The sequence below is a fragment of the Zonotrichia albicollis genome, chromosome 18 (assembly GCF_047830755.1).
Source record: "Zonotrichia albicollis isolate bZonAlb1 chromosome 18, bZonAlb1.hap1, whole genome shotgun sequence".
Classification (NCBI taxonomy): domain Eukaryota; kingdom Metazoa; phylum Chordata; class Aves; order Passeriformes; family Passerellidae; genus Zonotrichia; species Zonotrichia albicollis.
The window spans coordinates 10,714,056-10,726,598 of record NC_133836.1 but is presented as its reverse complement, the minus strand read 5'-3'; the positions used below and the strand labels follow the sequence as shown (position 1 = coordinate 10,726,598).

At 49.8% G+C, this 12,543-nt stretch overlaps 1 protein-coding gene across 1 annotated transcript; it reads right to left on the bottom strand.

Annotated features, from left to right (window-relative positions):
* Positions 1 to 34: 34 nt before the first annotated feature.
* On the bottom strand, positions 35 to 12,543 carry MLEC (malectin). Its single transcript, XM_074554447.1, has 5 exons — positions 12,300 to 12,543; positions 8,854 to 9,032; positions 7,343 to 7,519; positions 7,129 to 7,186; positions 35 to 5,970 (listed from the first exon to the last, which is right to left on the bottom strand). Exons 1-5 carry the CDS (start codon positions 12,487 to 12,489, stop codon positions 5,741 to 5,743), a joined length of 834 nt encoding a protein of 277 aa, XP_074410548.1. The 5' UTR covers positions 12,490 to 12,543; the 3' UTR covers positions 35 to 5,740.

Genomic DNA, 12,543 nt, shown 5'->3' with positions numbered 1-12,543 from the left:
CCACCACCAGAAAAGAGGAACCATCTCATCCAAGTGACAATATAATTTTGTTTATTTTCCTTTAGCACACTGCTGGTTAAACTGCCAGACAGTAGATTTCAGAACATTCCCTCAGCCAAACATCCTGGGAAAATTAAAAAATAAAATTGCTACCGTGTACCAAAAATAAAATAACCCACCCCATGCCCATCTCCCCCAGACTAGTCCCTGCAAAGCCAATGCAATCAGAAATAGGTATCTGTGCTTTTCACCTAGGGCCCAAGCTTGCTGCAAAACAAACTAAAAAATGTCACTGCAAGTTGTTATAACACAAAACAATGGGCAGTAAAATAAAAAATCCTCCTCAAAAATCCTTTGTGCTGGTGACATGTACAGATGGAGGTTTCTCCTCACATCCTCACACTGCTTCAGCCTTTACAGACAATGCAGACCTGCAGCTTGAATTAGTTTGTGCTGTGTCCTTAATGCCAGTGGCACAGGTCACTGCCACACATCCCCAGCCAGGCACAATGGAGCAGTGGGACCATGTGCCAACTCTGCTACCCCAACAGGACCCAAACACCACCAGCACCTCTCACAGCCTGCTGCTGCCTCCTGGCATGGAGCACACATCCTGCCTCTGCTCCCACAGGCTCCAGGGCTCCTTTACCAACCCAGCTGCTTCTCAAGTGGGAAAGCCCTGAATGCACAAAGCCCCCGAGAAAACCACAAAAAGTTCAAGGACCCCCACTTGCCAGCCAGTTTCCAGCCACTGCCTGGCTCCAGAACACCAGCTCAGGAACTGCCACAGTGTGACAGAACAGCCATGGCAGCACAGGAGAGCACGTCCCCATTAAATGTGAGGGGACAACTCCGGGGCAGAGATCCTGCATTTCCTGGATTCACACTCTTCCCAGCTAAACTGGTTCAAGCTGTACTTTGCCCCTTGCCTTCAAATCTCCATCAAACAAATTCTTTAGCAGAAACCTTTGATGTTTGCAAAAGATTATTCACATTTTCTAATCAGCCAGCACAGTTTCTAGGAGGGTGGAAAGCACTTGTTCTGTTGATTTTTTTTTTAAATAAAGCACTTTTTGGAAAAAAAAAAAAATCAAAACCTATCAATAACCTGCAGTAGCATCCCACCAATCAGACTGGGGACAGCATCGTCACATCCCTCCCCACCCTCATCTTCCCCTCAATCTCCAAAAATAGTATTTAATATACAGCAATAAACTCTGAGCAAGCCAGAGTCCCGGAAGACATGGACCTGCTTTCACCTCTCCCATCCATCCCAGCACCTTTCAATGCTACAATACTCCTGGGTCAAATCCATTTGGATCCAAGGTGAATGCATGTGCCCCAGACCTGCTGGGCAGCACGAAGCAGGGGTGCAGCACAGGAGGCCCATCTGTGTGATCACATTTCTGAGCCTTCCCAGCTCCAGCCTGGCGTGTTTGTGCCGTTGGGAATATTTCTGTGAGCCTCTGTGGGACCAGCCTGTGGAGACAGACTGGTGGAACCAGGCCGACGTTAAAATAGCATCCTTGAATTGTATTAGGCTTTGGCATTTGTTGTGGAGATGCAGAAGTGCCAGTAGGTAAATCAGCTCAGTGCTGGCCCAGTTCCCATTTCCCTTGGAGTCTCAGCAAGGACATTTCCCTCCCCATCATACGTGCAAGAAGCAGACGGATCTCTCCCACATTTGAGCACCACACAGAGCCTGACACACTTGGCACCTCGCAGCTGCTCAGAATCTGTCTCACATCAAGGGCTGAAGCTGCTCTCATGGCTCTCTCCCTCCTGCTGTTTTCTACCAGCAACAGCCTTGTTCAGCCCAGAGCTCCTGTAGCAAGACACCTCCCTGGCTGCTGCAATCCCATTTCACCTTAAAGGCGAAGGGACAAGGCACAGGCCCCTGCTCTGTTCAGACCTAAGCAGCACTGGGCAAGCCCTCAGTGAGTAAATCAGGGGTGCAGGACCCCCCAAGCCCCACTCTGCACCCAGAATCTGTAAGTGCCAAACAGCTCCCAGGACCCAGCGTGACTCACTCAGCTCTGAACTGCACAGACGCCCAGGCACCAGACTGTCTGGAAGTTCTCCATCCTGCCTTCAGGCCATTTCTGGGGCACACCAGACCTGAAGGAGCGCTTCAAGTTCTTCTATCCCCTGCTAGACTTTTCTTCCATTGATTTCAAGGGTTGAAATAAAGACACTTGCTCACAGTTCTCTACTTCAGCTGTGACCTCCAGAGGTGGCATCTGGGGACAGGGAGACCATCCCCATCTGATCTCAAGGGCAGGGAATGCCTGTCCCTTGAAGAAAAAGCAAAAACTCAGAAGCTCCTTAAAAAAAAAAGAAGCTCCATCAAATAGACTTTTATTCAAAGCCTGAGACAAAGGCACCAAAAAGAGAAGGGAATTCATTTGGCTTTCTGTTCACTGCCACCTGGGACACTCAAAAGGGTCAGAGATGTTTAGTCACACACACAGAAGACTTCAATAGCCTAGCTTAAAGGAGGGGCTGATGGGACAATTAAAATAAGCTTTGAAACCATTATTCTGAGGCTGGATCCAGGCCTGAATCATCATAGACAGTGATTTTCCCTTTATTAAGTGGAAGCTTTACTAAAATTGCTGTATCTGCCCCTCTCTACACAACAGGAATCATGCCAGGGTCTGTTCTGACCCAGCTCCCCACACTGCTGCACTCCATCTGCCTGCTGCTGGCAGAGGAATCAGCACAAACAAGCTTGTCCCTGACCTCTCTCAGTTAAACAATGTCTTGGATACTCCCTTAAACACCATTCTGGAAAGCTACAGCCAGCCCAAACATTTTCTTTCCCTGTCAGGACCAGGTACCACATTACACCCCTGAGCCTGGCTTGCAGATACCAGACAGAGATGGCCAGGGGAGCTGGAGTATTGCATTTCCAGAAAGGTGCTGACTGGCCAGCCCCCACCATCCTTGCTGCTCCCACATGCTCTGTTTGAAGGCTCCTTCCAAAGCAAATCTGTCAGGAGGGGATGGACCAGGAAGAAAACTGCTCAAAGGACCTTAACAGGGTCAGAAATACCCCAGAAACCAGCTTTGTAGTGAGAGATGCAGAAATCCAGAGCTAAAACAACTAAATTGAAGCCATGAAGGATGAACTGTTTCTCCTCCCTATTCTTATTCAAATAAGACAAATTCATTTGATCTGAGCAAGTAGAACAAACTGGATCACACCCTGTACAGCTCTGCCTTGGGGCAGCTGTGGCACCAAATGGGTGCCCTGGCTGCTAGGAGAGGCCAGGATAAACTATCCTAAAAGCCTTGTCTCCAACTTCTGCACATCTAAACACACCCATGGTAGGCTAGGTGCTGAGATTACTGGGTGAGCCACACAAAGCTGAGTGATTCCTTGCATCAAGGATGCTCAATAAAATGCACCCTAAAAGGCCTGGAGGAGAGCAGCTCCTTAGAGAGACGCTTGCTTTCAACCCCAGATTCTTTGCTTAACAAATCAGCACAGTTCATGATTCTCAAAACTGATAAAGATCTAAATGTCTCTTCAATCCAGTTAGAGCAATCCCAAAAATTCTGGAGAATTTCTGCAGGCACTGTCACTGAACAAATCAGAACTCATATTTTGTAATAGTTTTGTAGTATTAGGATTTTAACAGTAGCTAGAAGATGAAGCAGACAGCTTCAAGCTTACCACCTTTCATCCTAAGGTTTGTTCTTCAAGATCTGCTCTCTCTAAAGCCTGGATTCTCCTTTAACTGGGGCAGGGACTATCTTCCTTCTGTTCCAAACTACCCCTTGTGCAGTTAGAGAGAAGATAATGAAGGTCCTGCTTGTTTTTCAGCTCACAGATACAGAATTAGGGTCAGGCCTGTAGCAGTGATGTGATCAGAAAGGCAAGGTTCAGTGGCACTGATGCAGAGAGCAGCATTTTGTCGCCTCCCCCAGCTTCCACTCTGGAGACCCTGAGCTGACAGCTCCTATCACAGCTTGAGAGACAAGAGGAAGGGAAGGCTTCAGCTCTTTGGGCCCAGCAGAACAGAACAGGCTGCTCCTCCAGCTCCCTGGCCAGAAACTTGGTAATTCTTCTGACCCTGCTCAAGGAAAGGCTGAGCCACTGCAGGGGATCAAACCCAGAAACAAGTGCTAGGAAAACCCAGAGAGGCAGAGCAGCAGAGGTCACTGCTCAGTGCCACTGCTCCAGGGAAAGACAGAACACTTCTGAGGACAAGGGAGAGAGCATGAGGTAAAGCACTCTGTGAGCCCAGAGCTCAGCGGCAACAAAGCTGATCCACAAAAACCCAACCCTGCCTGGGATGGATCCTGCTTCAGCACAGAACATCTCCCTCCTGGTCAGCCAGAAACGCTCAGCATGTTGGAGGCCAAGATTGTGGGAAGGCAGTTCCTCAGGGCCTGCAGCTCTGGACCAGAAGGCACAGCAGTGGCTTTCTCTCTGTTCAGCCTCTGCCAGGCAGGCACAGGCTCTGCATGTGGGAACAGAAGCTTCTTGCAGAAATATCCCTGGGGGAAGCAGGTGACCTTGTCTCCAGTGCATTGCTCATTTCCAGATCTCTGGATGGCAACAAACCACCTTGCTCTGCAGGACTGAAAAGTTGGACATCCGCCCCTTCACTACAGGGCCTGGATATGCAAAAGGCCAAACTCACTCACTGCAAATACTGACCAGCTCCACTTCTCACTGCCACAGGCAGGGCTGGTCCTTACAGAGGGAATGAGACCACAGGGAGAATCCACCAGGTAGCTCTGCTCTCTGTCCTACAGCACAGGTTGTTTGGAGTCATAGAGAAGGGAGCTCACATTAAGAAGGTTAAGGAACATCCTGAACCTCCTCTCTAGTTCACCTGATTCTCAGCTTCTTCCAAAGTAGAGGTCACTTGCTAGGAAAGGCAAAACAAGGAACTGGGCTTAAAACAAAACCTTTGAAAATAAAAGGATATTAAAGGAAACAAAAGCCATAATCAATACAGAAAACAAGTGCATCTGATCAGACGCTAACAACGTCAGCCTCTCGCAGGCTACAGCAGAATCCCTCTGCGATGGAACAAACATTGCAATTGCCAGACTAGGAAAGTCTCTCCCAACTGGTGCAGCAAATCAGGCCAGACAAATCCCTCTGCTCCTGGCACAGCTTGCAGTCTTAGGAGGGAACTGTCTCCACGGAGGCTGGTCTGGAGCCTTGGTATCTTTCTGCAGGCGAGTACCATACATTGAGTTGCACACGTTCAGGGAGATGCTGAGCCAGGCTCCGTCCTCTGCAGCCGCTTGACACCCAACAGCACCACAACCCTTCCACACTCCTGGACAAAATGTGTACCCCAGCCTTGTTTTAAGAATTGCTTTCCTGCTTAAGGAACCGTATTCCACCCAGTAAAGGCAGAGATCCTACAGCACATGGCTTTCTCTCAGTGTGGGACACGGCCCAGGACTGGCAGCCTCGGCTTTCATGGCCCAATACACACCCAGCCAGGACTCAGTTCACTCTTGGATGCCCCAGGGAGAATCAGAGGCTGCACGTGGTGCGAAGGGGAAGGCAAGGGCCTTGCTGCTTGCTGGCAGGGGGAAGGTAAGCTCCCTCTTACCTGGACCTGCTATTCATTGCTATTCATTCCAAATGAATCATCTTTTTTTTTTTTTTTCCTTAAATTATGAACAATATGGAGAAATTGAAAGCAACCATATTTGGTCCAACTCCTTCCCTCCCAGCCCCTGGGCTGATGCACTGTGGGGCTCACTCTCACAATCGGCAGAGGCAGAAGAGGGTAGGGATGAAGACACCAAAGGCCACCAGTATAGGAAACATGAGGCTGCTGTTGTCCGAGGCATAGGGGTTTGGTGTGCGTGGGCCTGACTGAACCCGGTTCTTATTTGCCTGTTTTTTGACACTGGAACCATCATCATAGTCATCTTCATCATCATCTTCCTCTTTTTTCTCCAGGCCTGGGTGTGGCTGCAGCTTTGGAACATCTGTTGAACAAGACAAAAGGTTGCAAGCAGGCAGGATGTAAATTGGGAGTTCACTTGGGACACTTCCTTCCCCTCTCCCCAATCCAACATGAACATCAGCAAGAGGGCACCTGAGATCCCACCAAAACCACAACCAGAACACCTCAGAAGAGAGGAATATCTTCTACCACAGAGGATAACACCACTATTTCTTTTCTTTGCAAGATAAGAGCATCCAAGGATCCAGCCTGCAGAAAAACTTCATCCTTCCACACCATCAACATGTCACACGGACAAGTTAATGCACAAAAGCACACGTAGAGTACACATTCAGATACTACTAAGATCTAGTCAAGAACAAGCACTTGCTGCCTGCAGGACCAGCAGATACAGTTGCAAACAGGAACAGGAACAACCCTTTTCATAAGCAGTCCTATTCCACATCACTGCACCCCTCAAAGCTAGAGCTGTGAGAGCAGCATGGCCAAGCCCCACTCAAATCCAGCCTCCAGAGCCTTGGGCCTGAGCTGCAGGTGCCACCTGGCCACAAGGTTCTTACCAAATCTTCAGCAGCACCTGACCATCCCATAGTAAAGCAAATTGATGTCATGGTCAGAGAGGGAACCTAAACCTTTCTAGTTCAGGAGCTAGAGGGGCTCCAATTCCAGCTCACTTACAAAGAGGGTGATAAAAGAACAAGGACCTTTCCAGCACTCCCCAGAGCTATCCAGAGGAACTGGTATCTGGGAAAAAATACTGCCTTGTCCTAAAGCTGAAAAGGCAAAACAAAGCTCCAGGTAAGACATATTTAAGCACAAGCTAAAATAGCTGTAAATTATTTGTCTGCAGGGCTGCTGCTGACATCCAAGGCCAGAGGGTATTTATGTGTAGCTATAAGCTAAGACTGACCAGACATGTTCCCTTCTCCTCTACCCCATATACAGGAAATTCCAAAACAATTTGATTTTTCTCACTCCAAAATGACACAAGCTTTGTGACTTAGAGGAGAATGAGGACAGCACACACCTACTTCACTCTGCAACTGCACTCTGTGGGAACTCAGTGAAAGAGAAACAATTTTGGCAGATGTGGGTCAGAAAAACTATGATCTCATAGTCTGAGAAGCAACAGGCTGCTCTCCAAGGGGGAAGAGCCTTCTGGCTCAGAAACTGTGCTTACCTTCCACTGTTCCTTGCAGGATGTATAGGGCACAGATTTTCGGATTGTCATAGTAGCCCTGGAAAAAGCAAAAGCAGCAGTCAGTGCTGCAGCTCTGAGAACAGGAATGGTCTCCCCACCTACCAAGAGCTCTCCTCCTCCTGCACACAGCTGCACATGACTGGGTAAGAAGGGGAAAGGGAAGATCAAGGCTCTGCCATGAAAAGCTTATTACCTTTACAAACTCAATGTGGAGCTTTCCTGTGAATGTTGAAACCTCTCCCTGGACACTCAGTTTTCCTTTTTTGATACTCATGGGAATGATCTCATCGTGAGCTGTGCTGTGTCCAACTCTGTCAAAAATGTCCAAGTCTTTCACCACCACGTGGCCATTCAAGCGAACATCAAATACCTTCAGGGTGGAAGAAATGACAGAGTCAGAGCAGATTCAGGCACGTGACAGCTGAAATGGGAACAGAACAGGAAAGGTCTCTGCTTTTTATGCACCCAGAGCCAGAAAGCATTGTAACATGTCCTGGCCCACTCCTTTGGGAAGGATTCAAAGCCCAAAACCAGCCAGGTAAAGACACTATAAAGCATTAACAATGCTTTCAAACACCCTGGAATCTGCCTCCTCCTTTTAAAACAGCCCCTACATCTGCTGTTCAGACTGAGGACAGCATATTTTCATTCTAGTTTACTCATGCTTCTCTTTCACAACTCTTCTCCTGTCTGAAGACCTGCTCCTACCACCCTGGGGTGGCTGTGACACACCACACCCTAGGGAATGAAGCCATTTCTAACTAACAGCCTGCAGCAGAACAGAGAAGAGGAAACAAGCTGGTAAGGAACACAGGGTTTGAAGGAGGTAAAATGTTTAACTGCTAACCACATCTGTGAAGTCAGAGTGAAAGTCCTCCTCAGGGCTGCAATGACTCAAACTTCACGCAGCACCTGGGGAATCCCAGCAGAACCACATGAAGGAAGAGGAACCAAAGATACGCCAGCCCTTCAGTTTAATCTGAGGCTGCTTTTTGCATCCGTTCTGTAAGCTAGCCCCACCAGTTCTGCTCCCTGAAATACTTCTCTGGCAGGAAGGCAGCACAGTGCTTAAGGAGATCAGCCCTAAAGAAGCTGATGGAATCAGAGGAAAGTCAGACTAAAACCCAAACCACCCCTACCCCAATTTGTAACAGGGCTTTGAGTTCTGCTTGTTTCTGCTTCCACTTCTGTACGTGAGGGGTTTCAAAAGTGGACAAGGATTATTCTTCTCCAAAAATCAAAAAGCAGATGAATTTACCTCGGCTTTCCAGATCAGACTGAACCAGTATCAAGTCTTAATACATTTGTAAAAATTGTTTTGAGTAGGCTATTTAACCCAGACCATCTCCCTGCTTCAATCTATGCAATACTTCCTCCAACATAACTATGCTGTCCAGTCACATACAAGTGTTCAAGAAAAAGGAAAAAAACTTCTCAAAGCCAGCACAGCCTAAATAGGTTGTAAAACTATTGCTAGTTATGTTCAGTTGCACATGTTTGTTTCAATACTTTGAAATTAAGTCTTCCAGTCCAACTGTATAGGTAGAATGTGGAAAAGAGCTCTAAAGGTTCAGAACCTGGCAGAGGCTGGGACCTCAGTTAACTTATTCCTTCCTCCAGCATGCAAAGCAGCAGAGGTAACCTGAGCACACACAGTCCTGGCCAGGAACCCACATCAGAGACACACAAGGAGCTGTTGCTTACCTTCTGTTGAGACTGTGCAAAATAGACCTCTGCAAACTTCAACACCAGCACATAGTCACCCTCCTCTTTGATGGGAACTTCGTAGCCAAAGGTTTCCTCATTGTAGCGCTCGGTCTGGTACAGGATCTGGTCCTCTGCGTTGGACCTCAGGATTGGCAGCTTCATACCATAGTCAGAGGCTGGTTTTTGAGCACAAAGGAGTGAGAGAAGGGTTACATTCTGAGGAAGAAAAACTTTATATATTCTTGAAGCGCTTAACTCCAGAAGTGACATTAGCACTTACAATTGATCAGACCCATCTCCCCTGCTGGCTCTGACAAGGTGGCAGCACTACCAGAGCAGAAGCACAAGAAGCCAAAGCCCCAAAATCCAAGAAATGTAAGGAAACAGGTCTGGAGACCTGCTGCAGTCCAAGATACAGTAAGCTCATGTTCACCATTTCAGAAAGAAAAGCCTATTTCAAAAAACATTATACAAAGCCAAAGAACTTGGCCATTGGCTCTTGCTTTAAAGAGTGAAAACACCTAGAATATTTTACAATATTTTCAAATTTCAGACTCCAAGTACAAAACTAAAACAGCTGGCATAGGACTGACAACTCATTGACACAACAGATTTGAAGTTAGCAGTTGATAGCACTGGGTTTTAGACTTATCCTCCTCAACAAAGAACTGGGGAATGGCAGAAGGGTGAAAAGCATTAGGCATCTTACAAAGCCCTTTCTTCTCACCACAGGTCCACAATACCTCTCAGCATGAAGATGGGATGAAGGAAGCAAAAAAGATACACAAGCATTTCAAGCGCACCAGCAGCTCCATCAGCTGATGTTCCCAGAGCCACCCAGCTGAAATGGGGGCTGCAGGCATGCAAAGAGCCCCTGAGAAGGGCCCAAACACCATGCTCAAACAGTACAGCAACTGACAAATAAGAGAAATCACAAAATTCGCCTCTTTGCAGGGTTTCACCACCTCTACAGCAGCCCCCAACAACTCTACCCCCCTTGGTTTGCTACTGTATCAGGGTTCCTGTATAAATGCAAACTGTTGCAATGCCTCCAGGGCAGCACATCAAACAGCTCCCAACGAAACAGGGGCAGGAGGGACGGCTGTGGACACCATCCATCCACGGGCACTTCAGGCAGAAGCTGATCCAGACGAAGTTCTCTGCTGACACTCACCTCTCCCAGCCCCATTTCCATGGGAACAGACACTGCACTGGCCAAGACAAAGCAAGAGCTACTAACCCAGCACACGCTGCCAAGGACAGAGCCAGTGCAAACGAGTGAGAGGAAATTAATGCCAGTTCTGAGTCTCCTGTTTCACACAGAGCTGCTCAGGCAATCTTCCACTTCTCTTTACCACTCGAACTTGGGCATAAAGAGGACTCTAACCACCAGAAATACAGAGGGTGAAAAGTTTAACCTGTCCTCCCACACAGATACTTCTGGCCAGCTACAGATTACAGTGATAGCAAACCAAGGACTCCACAGAAAGCAGCTCCTATTAAAGGAAAGCCTGCACAGGAAGAAAGTCCTTTAATAGCCAAGAAGGTAACTGGAGAGGAAGACCTGTCACCTGCATGTCAGAGCTCTGTTGACAAGAGCTGTGGAAGCAAGATAGATTTTACAGCACGCTGGGTGCTCACAGGGAGCACACAGTACACACCAAGCTTTAACTCAACTATGTTTGGCACCTGCCTATTCTGTAATTGCCATCAGCACAGTCAGTCCTTTAGGGCACAGCAGCTGAATGGAGGCTTGAAAAAAAAGGTTTTAAATTGCCCAGAGGCAGCACAGCCCAGAATTATTATCCCTAGGTCATTTCCTCCCAGTCAGCCATACATTTCTGCTATAGCCCTTACATGTCTATCAACACAGAGAGGAGCCCTGAGTAAACGAACAATGGTGCAATAAAAAGCCATTGAGGGAAAGGCAGCTGAGAGCTCAAAGGGGTAAAGTCTCCACTGTGCCTGGCACCACTGGCTGGTGCAGGATTACTGTAACAGCCTGCTGCTCAGAGGAAACACCACGGGCTTTCCACAAAGGAAGTGCATGTTACAATGTGCTTGAAAAAGATCTTTTTTTCTCTTCAACTCAGAAATAAATAGTTCAAGTCCACAAGGACATTCAAGTCACACATGCAAGAGGTCTGTGAAGGGAAGCTGACCTATAGTGATCAGGGCACACAGTGTGACTGGAGCAGCAGCTTCCATGGGTGTGAAAAACCATATGAGAATTTAAATGTGACCTCCACTGTATTCAGTGTGCCCAAAAGGCTCTGCATTTGGGATGGCACTCATGCAGGACAAGCAATAACAGTTCCAGCCATATAACACGGGAAAATCCTCACCATCCTACATGGAAACAGCACAGGTTAGACTGAGAACTCATCTCCACATTCCACTACTCACCTGTAACTGACAGCAGAGCAGCCCAGCACAGCTAGCTTTTCGATATATTACTGAATCAACTAAGTTTTGGTACACCAATTATCAGAAACATGCACAATTCAAACTGTGGTGGTCTTGAGAGAAATAGGAAAAGGTAATCCAAGTGTAATTAATTTTCCATCCTGTCCTAAATGTAGGCTGAAGATTTTACTGACTTGGTAGTTAGAGCAGCCGATGATTTCCCATCTGCCTCTACTTCTGCTCGTGTCGCTGCCCTTGAACAGCCAGCCACGGACTGGGGCATGGAGCAGAGCGGCCGGCTGTACCTTCCCCCCGCGGGGCCCAGCACCGGGGCTCCAGCGAGCAGCCTGTGCTCTCCGCTGTCGGGTCCAGAATGCTGCAAGCATCAGCCCCCATCGTGCGCGACCCAGATCCGGCTGCAGAGGGCTGGAAAAGCTTGTTCCCACTGCACCGAGCGCGCTGCGCACTGGGCTGTGAACCGGCGGATCCTGCTGTAGAACACGGGCTCTTCAGCGGAAAACGGGAGAGAAAAAGCGACCGGCGGGCGCACGCGGCAGGGCTGGCAGCGCCACTGCTCCCGATGCCTCTCCGGCCGAAATCCCACTGCAACCCTCGCGGAGCCACTTCCCCTCCGGCATTACACAACCCCGCAGGCCGAGGGCACAGCACCATCCCGCAGGGCTCATCCCGCCGCCTCTGGGGCCCCGGGCCCGCACCGCCACGGGGACGAGGGATGCAGCCCCAGCTGGGCCCGGCGGGAGAACAGGGGGGGCCGTGGTCCCGCTGGTGACAAGTGGCGGTGCTGCCTTCGGAGCACGACCGTCCCCGGGCGGCTGCGGGAGAGGAGCCCCCGCCGTCCTGCGGGGACACCCACAGACCCGCCGGGACTGCAGCGGGCAGGAGGGCGCCGGGGGCGCGCGGGTCCCGGCCGCCGCCAGCACAGCCGGACCCCGCAGCCCCGGCGGAACGGAGCCGAGCGGGACCCCGCGGGCTGTCCCGCCGAAACCCCCCGGCCGCGGCGTGTCCCCCGCCCTCACCTCGGCCCACGCGGCCCTCGAGCGGGTCCTTGCGGAAGTGGATGCCGTTCACGTCCACATGGGCATCGCCGCCCGCGTTGACGGCCCAGACGACGCTGTCGGCTATGCCGCCCGCCGCGCCCCGCAGCAGCAGCGGCAGCAGCAGCACGGGCGGCAGCAGCGGCGCCCCGCGCGTACGAGCGCCCACCATGTCGCGCTCCCGGCGCCGCGCCCGCCCCTTCCTGCCGCCGACAGGGGGCGGCTA

Coding starts and splice junctions, on each gene's coding strand:
- MLEC (XM_074554447.1), bottom strand. CDS start 12,489: ATGGTGGGCGCTCGTACGCGCGGGGCGCCGCTGCTGCCGCCCGTGCTG. Junction 7,520..8,853: donor TTGCACAGTCTCAACAGAAG/GTAAGCAACAGC, acceptor TCCACCCTGAAG/GTATTTGATGTTCGCTTGAA. Junction 5,971..7,128: donor CCTGCAAGGAACAGTGGAAG/GTAAGCACAGTT, acceptor CTTGTTCAACAG/ATGTTCCAAAGCTGCAGCCA.